The following is a 21,614-nucleotide window of genomic DNA, read 5'->3' on the forward strand; positions in this document are numbered from 1 at the left end:
TTATACTACTAACTCCTTCACTGTCTAAAAGCTTGACTGTCCTGGATCTTGCTCTGTATATTGACCTTGAATTTAGAGGTATGCAAGCTTGCCTCGTGGGATTAAAGGTGTGTAACACCACACCCAGATTTAAGTTTTTCTTCACCTAAAACTTGGTCTGCTCAAGGCTGGCCTTGAACTCAGAGATATGCTTATCTTTGACTACAATTACAGGCTTGTATTAAGTTGCCTGTAGCTAATTTAGCTGGGTGGGATCTTGCCCCAAGGTCATTACTCCCTTAATTCAATTTAATATCCTTGAACACAGGATTCAGATCCATTTCACTTCTGGGTGTCCCTTTAATACTCAAACCATATATTTTGTATTTTTCCTTTCTCAACTTCATTTTTTCATTAAAATACTCTTCATAAGAGTGAATTTTAGTAACCACACAACAGGATTTATACCAGGGTGCTTTGAGACTGCCTTTTTCAAAGCAATTAATCTAAATCTCTTCACCTTAATCTCAGGCACACTCTTTGGACCATGGCAAAAAGCAGTCACATTTTTTCCCAAAATATCACAAGAACAGTCTCTAAGCCACATATTGAAATAATTCTTCACTGAACCATCTTGGGCCAGGTCTGAGTAAATTGCTCTCATTAACAAAGTCTTCCGTATTCCTCCTAAGATAGCCCATTAAGCCACATTTAAAGCATTCCACTGCTTTCCAAATCCAAAGTTGAAAAATCCACATTCTTCCAAACAAAAGCGTGGTCAGGAATGTCACAGGAATACCCAAGTCCTTCATACCTGCTTCTGTCTTATTGCTGTGAAGAGACACCATGACCAACATGACTTTTATAAAGGACAACATTTTTTTTCCATTTTCATTAAATTGGGTATATTATTTACATTTGAAATGTTATTCCCATTCCTAGTTTCCTGTCCATCAGCTCCCTAACCCCTCATCCTCCCTTTCTATAGGAGGGTCTCTCCCATCCACCCCTCATCAGCCCGCCAAAACAACTCAAACTGGGGTCAAACTCTCAGGACCAAGGACTTCTCACCCACTGGTGCCCTTCTAACAAGGCTAGTTAAGTGCACTGCTACATATGCAGTTGGAACCCAGGGTTAGTCCATGTATAGTCTTTGGCAAGTGGTTTACCCTCTGGAAGCTCTGGTGTGTTGGCATTGTTTTTCTTAGCGGGTTGCAAGCCCCTTCAGCTCTTCCAGTACTTCTCTAATTCCTCCAACGGTGGTCCCCATTCTCGGTTCAGTGTTTTGCTGCTAACATTCGACTCTGTATTTGACATGTTCTGGTTGTGTCCCTCAGGAGAGATCTATAACCAGTTCCTGTCAGCATGCACTTCTTAACTTCTTAGCTTCATCCATCTTATCTAGTTTTGGTTGAGATATATATATATCACATGTGAGACAGGTTCTGAATGGCCGTTCCCTCAGGCTCCACTCTAAACTTTGTTTCCATATCCCTTCCTATGGACATTTTTGTTCCTCTTTTAAAGAAGTGAAGCACCCACACTATTTTGGTCATCCTCCTTGACATGCAACTGGTCCATGCATCACATCTTGGGTAATTCGAGCATTTGGGCTAATGTCCACTTATCAATGAGTGCACACCATGTGTGTCTTTCTGTGATTGGGTTACCTCACACAGGATGATATTTTTTTAGTTCTGTCCATTTGCTTATGAATTTCATGAAGCCATTGTTTTTGATTGGTAAGTAATACAGCAATTGTGCAGATGTGCCACATTTTCTGTATCCATTCCTCTTTTGAGAGGCATCTTGGTTCTTTCCAGCTTCTGGCCATTATAAATAATTATAAATAAGGCTGTCATGAACATAGGGTAGCATGTGTCTTTATTGTATGTTGGAGCATCTTTTGAGTATATGTCCAGGAGAGGTATAGCTGGGTGCTCAGGTAGTGCACTGTCCAATTTTCTGAGGAACCTCCAGACTGATTTCCAGAATGGTTGTACCAGTCTGCAATCCCACCAAAAATGGAGGAGTGTTCCTCTTTCTCTGCATCCTCACCAGCATCTGCTATCACCGGAGTTTTTGATCTTAGCCATTCTGACTGGTGTGAGGTGGAATGTCAGGGTTGTTTTCCCTGATGACTAAGGATCTTGAACATTTCTTTAGGTGTTTCTCAACCATTAGATATTCCTCAGCTGTGAATTCTATGTTTAGCTCTGTACCCCATTTTTAATAGGGTTATTTGGTTCTCTGGATCTAACTTATTGAGTTCTTTGTATATTTTGGATATTAGCCCACTTTCAGATGTAGGATTGGTAAAGATATTTTCCCAATTAGTTAGTTGCTGTTTTGTCCTAATGACAGTGTCCTTTGTCTTACAGAAGCTTTGCAGTTTTATGAAATCCCATTTGTCAATTCTTGATCTTAGAGCATAAGCCATTGGTATGCTGTTCAGGAAATTTTCCCCAGTTCCTATATGTTAAGCGGCTCTTCCCCACTTTTTCTTCTATTAATTTGAGTGTATCTGGTTTGATGTGGAGGTCCTTAATCCCTTTGGACTTAAACTTTGTACAGGGTAATAAGAATGGATCAATCTCCATTCTTCTACATACTGACCTCCTGTTGAAACAACACCATTTGTTGAAAATGCTATCGTTTTTCCATTGGGTGATTTTGGCTCCTTTGTCAAAAATCAAGTGATGATAGGTGTGTGAGTTCATTTCTGGGTCTTTCATTCTAATCCACTGATCTATCTGCCTGTCTCTTTACCAATACCATAAAGTTTTATCACTATTGCTCTGTAATACTTCCTGAGATCAGATATGATAATTCCCCCAGAATTTCTTTCATTATTGAGGATAGTTTTAGCTATCCTGGTTTTTTGTTATTCCAAATGAATTTGCAAATTTTTCTTCCTAGCTCTTTGAAGAAATGAATTGGAATTTTGATGGAGATTGCATTGAATCTGTAGATTGCTTTTGGCAAAATAGCCATCTTTACTATATTAATCCTACCAATCCATGAGCATGGGAGATCTTTCCATCTTCTGAAATCTTCTTCAATTTCTTTCTTCAGAGACTTGAAGTTCTTATCATACAGACCTTTCCTTGCTTGGTTAGAGTCACACCGAGGTATTTTTTATTATTTGGGACTCTTATGACAGGTGTCATTTCCCTAATTTCTTTCTCAACTTGTTTATCCTTTGAGTACAGGAAGGCTACTGATTTGTTTGAGTTAATTATATACCCAGCCACTTTGCTTAAATTGTTTATCAGGTTTAGTAGTTCTCCAGTAGAACTATTGGGAATAGTGATGTTTTGACATCTTCCTTTCTGATTTGTATCCCTTTAATCTCCTTTTCTTGTCTGATTGCTCTGGCTAGGACTTTGAGTACTATATTGAATAAGTAGGAAGAGAGTGGGCAACTTTGTCTAGTCCTGGATTTTAGTGAGATTGCTTCAATTTTCTCTCCATTAAGTTTAATGTTAGCTACTTGTTTGCTGTTTATGGCTTTTTCTATGTTTAGGTATGGGCCTTGAATTCCTGTTTTTTCCAGGAATTTTACCATGGAGGGGTGGTTGAATTTTGTCAAATGCTTTCTCAGCATCTAGTGAAATGACCGTGTGGTTTTTAATCTTTGAGTTTGTGTTTGTAGTGGATTACATTGATGGTTTTACATAAATTGAACCACCATTGCATACCTGGGATGAAGCCTACTTGATAATAATAGATGATTATTTGGTTGTATTCTTGGATTCGGTTTCCAATAATTTTATTGAGTATTTTTGCATCGATATTCATAAGGGAAATTGTTCTGAAGTTCTCTTTCTTTATGGGTATTTGTGTTTTAGGTATAAGAATAATTGTGGCTTCATAGAAGGAAATTGGTAGTGCTCTGTCTGTTTCAACTTTGTGGAATAGTTTGGACAGGATTGGTATGAGGTCTTCTATGAAGGTCTGATAGAATTCTGCACTAAACGCATGTGGTCCTGGACTCTTTTTGGTTGTGAGACATTCAATGACTGCTTCTATTTCTTTAGGAGTTATGGGGTTGTTTAAATGCTTTATCTGTTCCTGATTTAAATTTGGTGCCTGGTATTTGTCTTGAAAATTGTCCATTTCCTCCAGATTTTCAAGTTTTGTTTAATATAGGCTTTTGTAGTAGGATCTTATGATGTTTTTTTAATTTCCTCAGATTCTGTAGTTATGTCTCCCTTTTCATTTCTGATTTTGTTAATTTGGACACACTCTCTGTGTCCTCTCGTTAGTCTGGCCAAGGGTTTATCTATCTTGTTGATTTTCTCAAAGAAGCAGCTATCAGTTCTGTCGATTCTTTCTATTTCTTTTCATTTTGTTTCTACATGCTTGATTTCAGCCCTGAGTTTGATGATTTCCTGCCTTCTACTCCTCTTGGGTATATTTTTCTTTGTTCTAGAGCTTTTATGTGTGCTGTTAAGCTGCTGATACGTGCTCTCACCTGTTTCTACAGGCACTCAGAGCTATGAGTTTTCCTTTTAGCACAGCTTTCGTTGTGTCCCATAAGTTTGGGTATGTTTGACCTTCATTTTCATTAAATTCTAAGAAGTCTTTAATTACTTTCTTTATTTTTTCCATGAACAAGTTGTCTTTGAGTAAAGCATTGTTGAGCTTCCATATATATGTGGATTTTCAGTCATTATTTCTGTTATTGAAGACCAGCCTTAGACATTGGTGATCTGATAGGATGCATGGGATTATTTCTATCTTTCTGTATCTTTTGAGGCCTGTTTTATGACCAATTATATGGTCAATTTTTGGAGAAAATATCATGAAGTGGTGAGAAGAAGGTACATCCTTTTGTTTTAGGATGGAATGTTCTATAAATACCTGTTAAATCCATTTGGTTATTAACTTTTGTTAGTCGCTCTACATCTCTGTTTATTTTCTTTTTCCATGATCTGTCCATTGATGAGAGTGGGGTGTTGAAATCTCCTACTATTATTGTATGAGGTGAAATGTGTACTTTGAGATAGCCGATGCCTTTTCACTGAAGTGTGTTTTCTCTATACCGAAAAATGCTGGGTCCTGTTTCCATATCCAGTCTATTAGTCTATGACTTTCAATTGATGAATTGAGTATATTGATTGTAAGAGATATTAATGAGCATTGATTGCTGCTTCCTGTAGTTTTTCTACAAAATACCTTAAAGAACTACAGTTAAACACAACCAAAAAGGAGAAGGAAATGAACAAAAGCATACAGGATTGAAAATGGAAATCAAAACAATAAAGAAATCACAAAGGGAGACAATCCTGGAGATAGAAAACCTAAGGAAGAGATCACGAGTTATAGATGTGAGCATCACCAACTGAATACAAGAGATAGAATATGAATGTGGATAGAATCTCACAGCAGAAGATACCATAGAAAACATCAACACAACTGCCAATGATAATGTAAAACAGAAATAGCTCCTATCCCAAAACATACCAGCATCTGTTGTCACCTGAGATTTTGATCTTAGCCATTCTGACTGGCTTAAGGTGGACTCTCAGGTCATTTATATTGGCATTTTCTTGATGTCTAAGGATTTTGAACATTTCTTTAAGTGCTTCTAAGCCATTCGAGATTTCTCTGTTGAGAATATATTATCTCTGTACACAATTCTTAATAAGGTTATTTGGTTCTCTGAAGTCTATCTTCTTAAGTGCTTTGATTATGTATAGTGTACATTAGCCCCCAGGAAACAAGATGCAGTAGTCACTCTAGTATAAAATAAAACCAACTCCCAACCAAAATTTATTTTAAAAATGAAGAAGGACACTTCATACTCATCAAAGGAAAAACCTACCAAAGTGAACTCTCAATTCTTAACATCTATGCTATCAATGCAAGGATATCCACATTCATAAAAACATTTACTGAATCTATAGAGCACATTGAAAGTCATATGATAATAGTGGAAAATATCAATACCCAACTCTCAGTGTAGACAAACAATAGAAACAGAAACTAAATAGAGACTCGGTGAAACTTACAGCAGTTATGAACCAAATGGATCTATCATATATCAAGATAAAATTTCATCTTAAAACAATATACCTGATTCTTAGCACCTCATGGTACTTTCTCCAAAACTGACCATATAATTGGTGAACAAATAAGTCTCAACAAATATAAGAAGATTGGAATAATCTCATGCATCCTATCAGATCACAATGGACAAAGCTGATATTCAAGAACAACAAAAACTACAGAAAGCCCACATAAACCTGGAAGCCAAACAACTTTCTACTTAATGATAACTTGGTCAGGGAATAAATAAAAAAGTAATGAAATACATTTTAGATTTTAATGAAAATGAAGGCATAACATATCAAACTTATGGGACATAACAAAAGGTAGGCTAAGAGTAAAACTCATAGTTCTGAGTGCCTCCATAAAGAAATTGGGGAAAACATACACTCATAGTTTAAAAGCACATCTGGAAACTCTGGAACACAAAGAAGGAAATACAACAAAAAAGATTAGATGGCTGGAAATTATCAAACTCAGAACTGAAATCAACCAAGTAAAAATGAATAGAACTGAACAAAGAATCAACAAACCAAGGAGATGGTTCTTTCAGAAAATCACCATAATAGATAAAACCTTAGCCCGATTAAGCAGGGGACACAGAAACATTATTCAAATTAACAAAATCAAATATGAAAAGGGAGACATAACAACAGAAACTGAGAAAATTAAAAAAAAAATCAGATCCTACAATGAAAGCCAATATTCAACAAAATTGAAAAATCTAGAAAAAACAAATACTTTTCTAGACAGATACCAGGTACCAACAAATCAGGATGAATTAAATCATCTCAAGTGTCCCATAACCACTAAAAAAAATAGAAGCAGTCATTAATAGTTTCCAAAACAATAATAGCCCAGGACCAGAGAGTTTTAGTGCAGAATTCTATCAGACATTTAAAGAAGAGAAAATGCCAATAATTCTCAAACTATTCCGTAAAATAGAAACAGAAGGAACACTATCTAATTAACTCTATGAAGTCACAGATATGTTAAGGACTAAATCACACAAAGACACAACAAAGAAAGAGAACATCAGACAAATTTCCCTAATGAATATTGAGGCAAAATATTCAATAAAATTCCCTCAAACTGGATCCAAGAATGTTTCAAAAGATCATTTGCGATAATGTAAAGCGGAAAAAGCTACTGGTCCAAAACATACAGGAAATCCAGGACTCAAAGAGAAGATCAAACCTAAAGGATAATAGGTATAGAAGAGAGTAGAAACTCCCAGAGAGTCACAAAAATCCCCTTGGGAAAGAATTCCAGGGAAACAACACAACCAAACAGTTGAAGGGTTAAAATGGAAATAGAAGCAATCAAGAAAGAACACATGGAAACAACCTGGATATAGAAAACCAAAAGAAGAGACAAAGGAGCCGTAGATACAAGCTTCACCAACAGAATACAAGACATAGAAGAATCTCAGGAGCAGAAGATTCCATAGAAATCATCGACTCAACAGTCAAAGATAATGTAAAGCAGAAAAAGCTACAGGTCCAAAACATACAGGAAATCCAGGACTCAATGAGAAGATCAAACCTAAGGATAATAGGTATAGAAGAGAGTGAAGACTCCCAGCTCAAAGGACCAGTAAACATCTTCAACAAAATCAAAGAAGAAAACTTCCCTAACCTAAAGAAAGAGATACCCATAAGCATAAAAAAAGCCTACAGAACTCCAAATAGATTGGACCAGAAAAAACACCTCCTGACACATAGTAGTCAAAACGCACCCCAATGCACAAAATAAAAGAATATTAAAAAGCAGTAAGGGGAAAAAGGTCAAGTAACATATAAAGGCAGACCTATCAGAATCACACCAGACTTTTCACAGACACTATGAAAGCAGAAGATCCTGGACAGATGTCAGTACAGATCCTAAGAGAATACAAATGCCAGCCCAGGTTACTGTATCTGCAAAACTCTCAATTAACATAGATGGAGAAACCAAGATATTTACACAATATCTTTCTACAAATCCAGCACTACAAAGGATAATAAATGGTAAAGCCCAACATAAGGAGGCAAGCTATACCCTAGAAAAAGCAAGAAACTAATCGTCTTGGCAACAAAACAAAGAGAAGAAAAGCACACAAACACAACCTCACATCCAAATATGAATAAAACAGGAAGCAATAATCACTATTCCTTAATATCTCTCAACATCAATGGCCTCAACTCCCCAATAAAAAGACATAGATTAACAAACTGGATATGCAATGAGGACCCTGCATTCTGCTGCCTACAGGAAACACACCTCAGAGACAAAGACAGACACTACCTCAGAGTCAAAGGCTGGAAAACAATTTTCAAGCAAATTGTCAGAAGAAACCAAGCTGAGTAGCCATTCTAATATCAAATAAAATCAATTTTCAACTAAAGTCATCAAAAGGATAAGGAAGGACATTCATATTCATCAAGGAAAACCAACCAAGATGAACTCTCAATCCTAAATATCTATGCCCCAAATACAAGGGTACCTACATACGTAAAAGAAACCTTACTAAAGCTCAAAACACACATTCCACCTCACACAATAATAGTAGGAGATTTCAACACCCCACTCTCATCAATGGACAGATCATGGAAACAGAAATTAAACAGAGACGTAGACAGACTAAGAGAAGTCATGAGCCAAATGGACTTAACTGATATTTATAGAACATTCTACCCTAAAGCAAAAGGATATACCTTCTTCTCAGCTCCTCATGGTACTTTCTCCAAAATTGACCATATAATTGGTCAAAAAACAGCCTCAACAGGTACAGAAAGATAGAAATAATCCCATACGTGCTATCAGACCACCATGGCCTAAAACTGGTCTTCAATAACAATAAGGGAAGAACGCCCACATATACGTGGAAGTTGAACAATGCTCTACTCAATGATAATCTGGTCAAGGAAGAAATAAAAAAAGAAATTAAAGACTTCTTAGAATTTAATGAAAATGAAGGTACAACATACCCAAACTTATGGGACACAATGAAAGCTGTGCTAAGAGGAACACTCATAGCTCTGAGTGCCTGCAGAAAGAAACAGGAGAGAGCATATGTCAGCAGCTTGACAGCCCACCTAAAAGCTCTAGAACAAAAAGAAGCAAATACACCCAGGAGGATTAGAAGACAGGTAATAATCAAACTCAGAGCTGAAATCAGCCAAGTAGAAAGAAAAAGGTCCATAGAAAGAATCAACAGAACCAAAAGTTGGTTCTTTGAGAAAATCAACAAGATAAATAAACCCTTAGCCAGACAAAGGAGAGGACACAGAGAGTGTGTCCAAATTAGTAAAATCAGAAATGAAGAGGGAGACATAACTACAGATTCAGAGGAAATTCAAAAAATCATCAGATTTTACTATAAAAGCCTATATTCAACAAAATTGAAAATCTGCAGGAAATGGAGAATTTCCTAGACAGATACCAGGTACCGAAGTTAAATCAGGAACAGATAAACCAGTTAAACAACTCCATAACTCCTAAGGAAATAGAAGCAGTTATTGAAGGTCTCCCAACCAAAAAGAGCCAAGGTCCAGACCGGTTTAGTGCAGTATTCTATCAGACCTTCATAGAATACCTCATACCAATACTATCCAAACTATTCCACAAAATTGAAACAGATGGAGCACTACCAAATTCCTTCTATGAAGCCACAATTACTCTTATACCTAAACCACACAAAGACCCAACAAAGAAAGAGAACTTCAAACCAACTTCCCTTATGAATATCGATGCAAAAATACTCAATAAAATTCTGGCGAACCGAATCCAAGAGCACATCAAAACAATCATCCACAATGATCAAGTAGGCTTCATCCCAGGCATGCAGGGATGGTTTAATATACGGAAAACCATCAACGTGATCCATTACATAAACAAACTGAAAGAACAAAACCACATGATCATTTCATTAGATGCTGAGAAAGCATTTGACAAAATTCAACACCCCTTCATGATAAAAGTCCTGGAAAGAATAGGAATTCAAGGCCCATATCTAAACATAATAAAAGGTATATACAGCAAACCAATTGCTAACATTAAACTAAATGGAGAGAATCTTGAAGCAATCCCACTAAAATCAGGGACTAGACAAGGCTGCCCACTCTCTCCCTACTTATTCAATATAGTTCTTGAAATTCTAGCCAGAGCAATCAGACAACAAAAGGAGATCAAGGGGATACAGATCGGAAAAGAAGAAGTCAAAATATGACTATTTGCAGATGATATGATAGTATATTTAATTGATCCCATAAGTTCCACCAGAGAACTACTAAAGCTTATAAACAACTTCAGCAAAGTGGTTGGGTATAAAATTAACTCAAATAAATCAGTAGCCTTCCTCTACACAAAAGAGAAACAAGTTGAGAAAGAAATTAGGGAAATGACACCCTCATAATAAACTCAAATAATATAAAGTACCTTGTGACTTTTAACCAAGCAAGTAAAGATCTGTACAATAAGAACTTCAAGACTCTGAAGAAAGAAATTGAAGAAGACCTCAGAAGATGGAAAGATCTCCCATGCTCATGGATTGGCAGGATTAATATAGTAAAATGGCCATTTTACCAAAAAAGCGATCTACAGATTCAATGCAATCCCATCAAAATACCAATCAATTCTTCAAAGAGTTAGACAGAACAATTTGCAAATTCATCTGGAATAACAAAAACCCAGGATAGCTAAAACTATTCTCAACAATAAAAGGACTTCAGGGGGAATCACTATCCCTGAACTCAAGCAGTATTACAGAGCAATAGTGATAAAAACTGCATGGTATTGGTACAGAGACAGACAGATAGACCAATGAAACAGAATTGAAGACCCAGAAATGAACCCACACACCTATGGGCACTTGATTTTTGACAAAGGAGCCAAGTGCTGGTCATCATGTAGAAGAATGCAAATATATCTATTCTTATCACCTTCTACAAATTTCAAGTCCATGTGGATTTACGATCTCCACATAAAACCAGATATATAATGAATCTATTAGAAGAGAAATTGGAAAAGAGCCTTGAACACATGAGCACAAGGGAAAGTACCCTGATAAGAATACCAATGGCCCAGAATCTAAGAGCAACTATAGATAAATGTGATCTCATAAAATTGAAAATCTTCTGTAAGGAAAAGGACAATGTCATTTGTAATTTTGTCCATGAACAAAATGGCAACCTACAGTTTGGGAAAAGTCTTTTACCAATTCTATATCTGATAGGGTGCTAACATACACTATATATATTGAAAGAACTTAAGAAGATAAACTTCAGAGAACCAAATAAACCTATTAAGAATTGTGTACAGAGACAATATATTCTCAATGGAGAATTCTCAAATGGCTTAGAAACACCTAAAGAAATGTTCAAAATCCTTAGTCATCAAGAAAATGCCAATATAAATGACCTGAGATTCCACCTTAAGCCATTCAGAATGGCTAAGATAAAAAAAAACCTCAGATGACAGATGTTGGCTGGGATATGGACAAAGAGGATCATTCTTCCATTGCTGGTGAGATTACAAGCTGGTGTAACCACTCTGGAAATCAGATTGGCGGTTCCTCTGAAAATTGAACATAGTACTACTTGAGGACCCAGCTACAGCATTCCTAGGCATATACCCACAAGATGTCCCAATATATAACAAACACACAGGTTCTACAATGTTCATAGCAGCCTTATTTTCAATAGATAGAAGCTAGAAACAACTGAAATACCCCTTCAACAGAGAAATAGATACTGAAAATATTTTACATGTACACAATGGAATATTACTCAGCTATTAAAACGATGACATCATGAAGTTCTTAGGCAAATGAATGGAACTAAAAAACACCATCCTGAGCAAGGTAACCCAGCCACAAAAGAACACACATGGTAGCAACTCTGTGGTAAGTGTATAATAGGAAAAAAATGTCAGAATACCCACAATACAACTCATAGTCCATATGGAGCTCAAGAAAAGGGAAGAATGAAGTGTGTCTGCTTCAGTCCTACTTAGAAGGGGGAAAATAATCATGGGTGGTAGTGGGTATGGGGCATTTGTGAGGAAGAGTAGAGGGAGAGGAGGAAAAAGTTGACCAGGTCCAGATATGGGAGGAGACAAGGGAAATGTACAGAAGGTGAGGAAATTGAGCGGAGGTGTATAGCAAGGGGGAATGAGGAACTGGGTGTACTCAGCAGAAAGTCCCAGATGGCAAATAAGCAACAGGCTACCAGGACCCAAGGGAGATGACATTAACTGAAACTCCGAACAAAGAGGAGAGAGAACCTGGTTGAAGGAGGGGTCCACGCACCCAACTCAAAATTTTAACCCAAAATTGCTCCTCTCTAAAGGAAATACAGGGGAAAAGATTGGAGCATAAACTCAAGGAAAGGCTTTCCAGAGACTACCCCACCTGTGGATCCATCCCATATATATTACCAAACCCAGACACTATTGCTGGTGCCAAGAAGTGCTTGCTGACAGGAACTTGATATAGCTATCCCCTGAGAGACTCTGCCAGAGTCTTACCAATACAGAGGTAGATGCTCTTAGACAACCATTGGACTGAGCAGGAGGACCTCAAGGGAAGAGTTAGAAAAAGGACCAAAGGAGCTAAAGGTCTTTGTAACTCCATAAGAAGAACAAGAATATCAACCAACCAGAGCCCCCAGAGCTTCCAGAAACTAAACCACCAACCAAAGAGTACACATTGAAGGACCTATGGCTACAGCTGCATGTGTAGCAGAGGATGACCTTGTTGGACATTAGTGGGAGGAGAGGCACTTGGTCCTAGGAAGGCTTGATTCTCCAGCATAGGACAATGCTAGGGTGGTGAGCCAGGAGTGGTTGGGTGGTGGATCACCTCATAGAAATAGGGGCAGGATGATTGCATAGGGTGTTTGTGAAGTGGAAAACAGGAGGGGGAATAACATTTGAAATGTAAATAAATAAAATAACCAATAAAAATTAAAAAATTAAAATGCAAAAAGAAAACAGAAAAGCAAACAAAGCTAGCAAAAAGCAAGAAGAGGTAGGGAGGAAGGGGTAATTTGGTTTATATTTTAGGGGTATACCTTCTATCATTGAACAAATGCATGACATTAAGTGTCAGTAAATGAGAAAGAAGTAAGATTGAATTACAAAACATTATGGGCCAACTCCATTGACCTTCGTGCTCAAGTGGTACTGCATCTATCAAAGGCCCCACATCATTCCAAATAATGCAACCTGTTAGAGATCAAGCATTTAAGCACATGGGCCTACTAATAACATGTCAAAATCAAGTCAAACATAGCCCCGAGTTTGTTTGTCCTTCTATGACTGGCCGTGTGTGTGTGTGTGTGTGTGTGTGCTATCAGAATAATTTAGAGAGCCCTTCATTTAGAGAGAAACATGGGAAAAGGTAGGAGGTAATTCATATAATATTTTAAGTAAAATAATGTAAAAAAGAAAATAATTCCTGAGTCATCTCTATATCTACTTGAAAGAAAGCATGTCTGCTACATTGAACAAATAAAAATAATTATAAAATGTTACAGAGAACTAGTATCAATTTTAAAAATCAAATTATTTGACTATTTTATACCTAACAAAATTATAAAATGATTAAATCAGCTGTAAATGAAAACATTGAAGTTTATTTAGGAAAAAAGTGTTAAAAGGAACATCAGGGATACACTTGCCACTGGTTATTTCTCATAAGAAGGTTTAACTTAGAAGATAGTGGCTGTTGAATCCAAAGCAAATATTCCCTATATTTAGGAGTTCAGGGTAATTGAAACAGTCAACAAAATTAAAAGGAATAGAATTAAAACAAAGTAAGAAAATGAATGTTCAAATATAAGAGCCATGAAGAAGTAGTTTATTACTTAAAATCTATGAAGTTTATTCAAAAATGTAAAATAATTCTATATATTCAAAAACAGATTAAAGTTTAAATTCAGAGAACATATAAATTTTAAATGCAGAAAACATAAATTTGATAAAATACTTAGCATATTCCTAAAAGTCAACAAAATAAGATAAAAATATCAGAATATCAGTAGCTAGAATGACACAGGATCCTAAAGATTTGAATATGTGCAAATGCTTATTTACTTCACTGTATCATGTAAAGACATACATTTATATCAATATAATATTTGTTAGCAACAAAATACCATTGTCTAATGGAAACAAATTGGTCCTTTCGCATAAAAACATACAGATGATTACTCATTGGATCCTAAAATTCCAGATGATTTCAAAAAGATGAATTGAGGTTGGAGAGGTAACTCAACAGCTAAGAGTATGCATAGATCTTCCAGAGGACCCAGACTTTGTTTCCTGCACCTACATATCATCTGTAATTCCTATCCCATAGGCTCCAATATACTCTTCTAGTCTCTATGAACCCAAAGCATACAAGTGATACACACATACATACAATCAGAAAAACAAACTCATATACATTAAATCACTTTTTTTAAGGACAATAATTTACAAGATTATATTTGTAGGGCTGGATAGAGGTATTGGAGATTAAGACTATTGGCAGCTCTTCGAGAATTCCTGTGTTCAATTCCCAGCAACCACATGATGGCTAATAACCATCTATAATAAGCTCTGGTGCCTTCTTCTGGTGTCCATGCATATATGCAGGTCGAACACTGGACTTAATAAATAAATAAATCATTTTTTCAAACCAGATAAAATGCTATAGTCAAAGAAAACATTTTAAAGATTGAGGGAATGATGGACCATCTTAATTATCTTGAGTAGATATAGAAGGAATGAATATAGTAGGAATTAAAAAGATATTTTTTGTTTGTGAGAAAAGAGGTTTTGAACTGTAAGAACAGTTTTAGAAACCATAAAGAGAATATTGAGATAATTGATTACATACATTAGAGCCCTAGTTCAGTACTGATTTATTCTAGTACAAAAATTGCCTGAAATAGAAATAAAGCACCACACAGCAATGTTTCTATACCGTCCTCAAAAGAATTTACCAAATCAATTGAACTCAGATCATCTTGCTTTGCAAAAAGGACATTGAGATATCTCATTGACAGTTTGTTGTGATTTCTAGGATTGTAGGAGTTATGGATATGTTTGTGAACTTTGATAACAATTGATATTCTTCATATGGTTATTCAGTAATTTATGGTATTATGTGCAATTAAGTTAATCTGTTTGACTCGCCCATTGAAATAAATGTTGTATTTGATAATGATAGGACTTTCAATAACAGGTGTTACCTGTAAAGTGTTTCCATTTATGAAATGCAACTTTCCTTAGAACTTGTGATATCCAAGTCTATTTTAAAGCTTATAGCACCCAAAACTGTTGTGAACTCATGGTATAAGTATGCTATGAATCATATTGCTACAAAGTACTCTCAGTACTAAGGAGTAAGAACTAATTCAAAGTTGGTGTCATTGGCTAAATAAATGAATCCAAAGATGTCATTTCCTTTCTCTGGAAGCTGTATTTGTAAAAAAAAAAAATAAGGAGTCTGCATATAAAGTTAAGTTAAATACGATGGGATGTGGAGATGCTCTTGGATTATCCTGATCAGATATGGATATAGTCACAATTATCCTCTCATGAAAAGTCAAGGGGAGACTTAATATAGGGAGAAGATGGTGTGGTAACCGTGGAGAAATGATACAACTAAAAACTTAGAAAAAAATATTGGCAGCCACCAAAAGCTTTAGGAAGCAAAAATTGGGCTGTTCCTAAGAAATCATACGGGGTGTAACATAATCAGTATTTTGTTATACGATTAATAATTCTAACTTTAGACTTCTAGACAGTAAAACTATGAGAGAATACATTCTTAATTGTTTTAAGCCGTTGAGTCTGCGGTGAATTTATTAGGCTCACCATAGAATATGAATACAGTTGATTTTGTAAATTTTCACAAGTCCACTCAAGGTCTAAGTGGGTACATTTACTCTAGAAAATAGATGATACTTTTCAAAACATAGTTATTTTTATTTAATACAGGTATTTTTTATAGAAACCAAATATTTTAAGCAGACTTTTAAAATTCTACGTTTACATCCAGCTCATAATTTTCTGGTAAGTTGATTTCCAGTGCAAGGTGTTATACCTCTCTAAGAAAACTGAAATTCACACCAACTTTATTTTCTGATATTCATTAAGTAGGGATCTGAGGTATCTGGGAGTGTATTGTAAGTCCTCTGAGCTTTGACTCAGGTTTTCCTGCTCATTCCTAAGTCTGATATATTACCTCTTAGACCAGTCAAATAAATACAACAGGCTTCACTTCACTAGCTGAATTTCTGACCATTACTTGTCAATACACCTGACTTCAGGAATTGCAGTGCAAGCTACTTATTTCATCTCTCTTCTGTGTCACATTATTTTAACGAATAAATACAGCTATAAAGTTGGTTTTCTTTATCTCTTAGTCTACTGAATATGAGTTAGTGAAACTGAATAGCATTAATAAGAATCACCCTAACTTGGGATATAAGGAAGAGAGAATACTGAGAAATCAGTCATTAAGTGAAAGTAGTAGATGGAATCATAGATTACGTGGAAAAATTCACAGGATAGAAAGTGGAGTCCGAAATGAAAGAATGACAATGAATCTTTTAAATACTTTGTGCAAAAACTCAACTTTTTACCTAACCCTGATAATAGACATAGTGATAAGACAGATGGCTCACAGGATAGAAGCACTGGGCCCTCTTCCAGAGGTCCTAAGTTCAATTCCCAGCAATTACATGGTGGCTCATAACAATCTATAATGAGATCTGGTGCCCTTTTCTGGCCTGCAGGCATATACACGGGCAGAATGATATATACATAATAAATACATCTTTAAAAAACAGAAAAAAACCCGAAGAATTCTTGAATTAAGAATGCTGAAAAGGAGAAATAACTTCACAAATACAAGATGATGGCATTCATTGAATATTAATCAATATCAAACAGGTGCCTAAAATGTTTGTGGTCTGTAAGAAGATCTTTTCTGGGCATGGCCACAAAAAAGACAAGGCCATTATTAGTAAGGTATAACTTTTATCGTTGCCCTCTATTTTGTGAAGCTAGGAGAAAATTGAACATTGGGCTAATAGTCACTCATGCATATAAAATGAAGTAATTCTAGCTAAAGATTTCATTTCATAGTCAAGTGGAATATAACTTGTGAGTTACAGACAAGTGGAATCTAAAATCTCAGGGAAATCTTAAGAGGACTCAATGTTTGATCTCTGTGGACCATGATAACTCTAGGTACTGTCCAAACTGAATAGAGAGAATTTTCTTACTATGAGAAATATATATACGTGTGTGTGTGTGTGTGTGTGTGTGTGTGTGTGTGTGTGTGTGTGTATGTGTGTTTGTATGTGGTTTTGGTGTCAGAATTCAAGTGTTCCATATGAATGAAAAGCATTCCAATTCATATTGACTATACAACATAACATCATAAAAGGTTTTATATAAAGATATAATCTATTCTTTATCTTTGCCAATTTATAGCCAATTTGTATGAACATATTAGAACATGATTATTCTGTTGTTTACCAAAAATATTATGATATCATTTATAGGAATTTTCATAGGTGTTATTAATGTATCATATAACTCAGCATCTCTCCTAAGTAGAAGTATAATATATACTTTGGAAAATTCTTTTGTAAACTGGTATACACTGAATCATAAACAATTACAAAAACAAAACATATCTGAAATGAATGAATTTACTAAGACAATGGAATATATAATTAATATTCACAAAAATATGCATTATGAATATATTTATAAAATTTAATATTGCCAAATATATTATATGTATATGTTTTTCATAAATATTAATATTTAATTATAAAGTATATAAGCAGAAAGTAAAAGAAAGGACTCTTGTAAAGATCAACAGTTCACAAAAATGAACATAACCTAAGATTTTATTGATGTGGAATATATTAAGGTTTCCATTTCATTACAAATGTGAATCCACTTGCAATTGGGGAAAGGATGTTCAGAATTGAGATTTAGCCTTGGTGGATTTTTCATTTGATGAGTAGGAAGTATCCTTCCACATCTCTTTTCATAACTTTTGTTTGAAAATATATTTTATTGGTTATAAGAATGGCTATTCCAGCTTTTTTCATGAGACCATTTGCTTAGAAATTATTTTCCAGCCTTTTTACTCTGAGGTAATGTTTGTATTTCTCACTGAGGTGTGTTTCTTGTATTCAGCAAAATGCTGGGTTCTGTTTATATATTCCATCTATTAGCCTATGTCTTTTTATTGGGGCATTGAGTCCATTGATGTTGATAGGTATTAAAGACCAATGATTGTTGGTTCCTGTTATTTTTGTTGTTAGAGGTGTAATTATGTTTGTGTGATTCTCTTCTTTTGGGTTTGTTGTGGGATGATTAATTTCTTAGTTTTCCTTGGGTATAGTTTCTCTCCATGTGTTTGCATTTTCCTTCCCTTATCCTCTGTAGGGTTAGATTAGTGGAAAGATATTGTTTAAATTTATTTTTATTGGGCGCCAGTTTTGAACCGTGCTGTTTTGAGTCGTGTGGCTGTTTTTCTGGGTATCACCGTGATTGCAGAACGTGATGACCGTCCCCTCTGCAGAGGAGCTGGACTCCTTCAAGTACAGCGACCTGCAAAATTTAGCCAAAAGACTGGGCCTCCGGGCTAACCTGAGGGCAGACAAGTTGTTAAGAGCCTTGAAAGCACACCTGAATCCAGAAACAAGAAGAGAAAATAAAAATCAGGATGAAAATCAGTCTTCCGCATTCTCCTGTGACGAGACTGAGACACAAGTTGTCAGTGAGGAGCAGGCTGAGAAGGGATCAGGTAGTCACATCACCAAAACCAGGAGGAGGAAGCGCAGGACCATCCATGGAATCCCCACCTCCCAGAATCATATGGAGATGAAAGGAAGAGACAGCACTACATTCCAAAATCAGGAAAATCAGGAAAATCAAGACCTCAGAGCTACTGAAAAGGTTCCTTCTCTGCCAGAGCAAAGGCCAGAAGATGGGAATGCAGCTTCCTCAGAAGAAGGAAAAATAAACGACAAAAAGAGACCTTTGGAAAAAAGATCTCTATGCACGGATGGGTTTTCTAAACTTGGGAACAGTAAAAGAATTTCAGCCACTACACCAAACTTTAAGAGGCTTCATGAGGCTCATTTTGAGAAAATGGAATCCATTGATGAATATATGGTGAGAAAAAAGAAACACTTTAAAGAGCACGATTCACTTAATGAACTAAAGCTTGACAAAAAAGTGACCCCAGTTCCACCAAGAGGGAGACTCTCTGTACTCTGCACTCCTGCGAGGCAGCGGTGCTCACAGGGCCACTCAGCAACTAAAATGAATGTCAGGTTCTCAGCTGCTACTAAAGATAATGAACATAAGTGCTCGCTGACCAAGACACCAGCCAGAAAGTCCCCACATGTGACTGCACCTGGGAGTGCTTCAGAGGGCCAGGCTGTGCTCAAGACACCAAAGTTAAAGACCACTGAGAGGAATTCCACTGCAGTTATTACTCCATTCAAGTTGATGACTGAAGCAACACAGACTCCAGGTTCTAGTAAGAAACCAATATTTGATCTCAAAGCAAGCTTGTCTCGTCCCCTCAACTACAAGCCACACAAAGGAAAGCTGAAACCTTGGGGCCAAGCTAAAGAGAATAATTCTCTGAATGAATGTGTGAGCAGAGTTACCCTGCACAGGAAAACTTACAAACAACCTCCTCTCCAGACCAGGGAAGAACAACGGAAGAGACATGTGCAAGAACGGAAGGAGAGAAAAGAAAAGCTTTTGGAAGCTCGAAGAAACTTGGGTGTGACTAAAGCCCAGTGACCCTGCCGTCCCTTTCCTCCTAACTCATTCTCCTTTGTATGTTTTTATACTTTCTCTTCTTCAATCAAAAGCTCTTTTCTGTCATAACTTGTATAGTGCCTCCTCTGTGCTATATCTGAGAATACATTATCACCTTAAAATCCATAACTGAAGTGACTTTCACTTAATGTCCTGTACAACTCCAACTTTTAAAGACCTGTCCTTGTGATCTTAAGAGCTTTTCATGTCAAGGCCCTGATAGTCCCGATGGCGATGACCTGCACCCTTTTCTGCACAAGAGTCCCCTGAGCTGCAAGCTGAGGCAGAAGCTCAGCGTGAGAGAGTAAGATGACGCCTCCCAGGAGAGGGAGGCTGGGAGGCCACATTTTTTGTTCAGTAGCCTGAAAATCTATTAGTCTTATTGAAATCATATATTTTATTTTGATAGGTAAAAGTTTTAGCTTATAAGAGCCTTGTTCCGACATTTCAGGTATTTGCCAACTGTCACTCATTATAATCCTAAACTAGAAAACCTCTACGCTCTCTTAAATAGAAGCCACTGGGCAAAGGGTGTGCCTCAGTTGTATAGCACTCGGCTATCACACACCTGCCCCTGAATTTGACTCCTGGTCCCACCAAAAACAAAACCGAGAATGGCTGCCTTAAGAAAACCTCCTTGGCAGACTTAGATCTCACAGTAGGAGAGGGAGCTGACCTTCTGACCTTGCTCGGCCCTGTAGAGACTCTGAGTTGTGTGTAATGATTACAATATTCATAAATAAAAATTTTCACTGTGATAAAAAAAATTATTTTTATTGTGCAACATCTTAGTTTCTCAATGTATGATGATTGATAATTTTGCTGGGTGTAGTAGCCTGTGCTGCCATTTTTATTCTTTTAAGGTCTGCATGGTTTCTGTGTAAGATCTTCTGTTATATAGTCTCAGTTGGGAAGTCTGGTATAGTTCTAAGAGGTCTGCCTTTATATGAACAAGGCTTTTTACCCTTACTGCTCTTAATATTCTTTATTTTTTCTGTGTATTTTTCCTTATATGACTAGAATATGTTCTTTTCTGGTTCAACCTATTTGGGGGTTCTGTAGACTTTTTATTGGTTATTTTATTTATTTACATTTCAAAAGTTATCTTCCCGGTTTGCCCCCCACAAACCCTCTATCCTATCCCCCCTCACCCTTGTTTCCATGATGGGGCTGTCTCCCACACGCATTCATGCCTCACCAACCTAGCATTTCCTTGTATTTGGGATATGGAGTCTCCACAGGATGGAGGACTCCCCTTTTCATTGGTGACAGATAAGGGCATGCTCTGCTACATAAGCAGCTGGAGCCGTGGGTCCCTCCCTGTCTTCTTTTTAGTTTGTGATTTGGTACCAGTAAGATCTGGGGTTCTAATTGGTTAATATTGTTCTTCCTATGACTTTGCAAACCCCTTCAGCTACTTCATTCCTTCACCTAACTCTTCGATTGTGGTCTGTGAGCTCAGTCCCCTGGTTGGCTATGAGCATCCACATCTGTATTGATCAGTCTCTGGTAGGGTCTCTCAGGGTGCAGCCATACCAACCTCCTGTTCACAAGTGCTTCTTGTCATGAGCAATAGTGTCTGAGTTTCGTGTCTGCCAAAGGGATGAATTCTTAAGTGGGGCAGTCTTTGGACGGCCTTTCAGTCCATTCTCTACTCTTTGTCCCTACGTTTTCTTTAGACAGGTACAATTCCGAGATAAAATTTTTGAGATGGGTGGGTGGTGCCATCCCTCAACCTGGGGCTA

General features: G+C 36.6%; 1 protein-coding gene across 1 annotated transcript; it reads left to right on the top strand.

The window, feature by feature from the left end:
- Nucleotides 1-18,530: 18,530 nt before the first annotated feature.
- Nucleotides 18,531-20,626, top strand: LOC116888555 (nucleolar and spindle-associated protein 1-like). The gene has a single exon (XM_032889862.1). The coding sequence runs from the start codon at nt 18,595-18,597 to the stop codon at nt 19,849-19,851; it is 1,257 nt and encodes a 418-aa protein (XP_032745753.1). The 5' UTR covers nt 18,531-18,594; the 3' UTR covers nt 19,852-20,626.
- Nucleotides 20,627-21,614: the final 988 nt, after the last annotated feature.

This window comes from Rattus rattus, chromosome X (genome assembly GCF_011064425.1).
Source record: "Rattus rattus isolate New Zealand chromosome X, Rrattus_CSIRO_v1, whole genome shotgun sequence".
Taxonomy (NCBI): Eukaryota; Metazoa; Chordata; class Mammalia; order Rodentia; family Muridae; genus Rattus; species Rattus rattus.

Excerpts from the sequence above, each read along its gene's own strand:
- LOC116888555 (XM_032889862.1), top strand. The coding sequence starts at position 18,595 with ATGACCGTCCCCTCTGCAGAGGAGCTGGACTCCTTCAAGTACAGCGAC.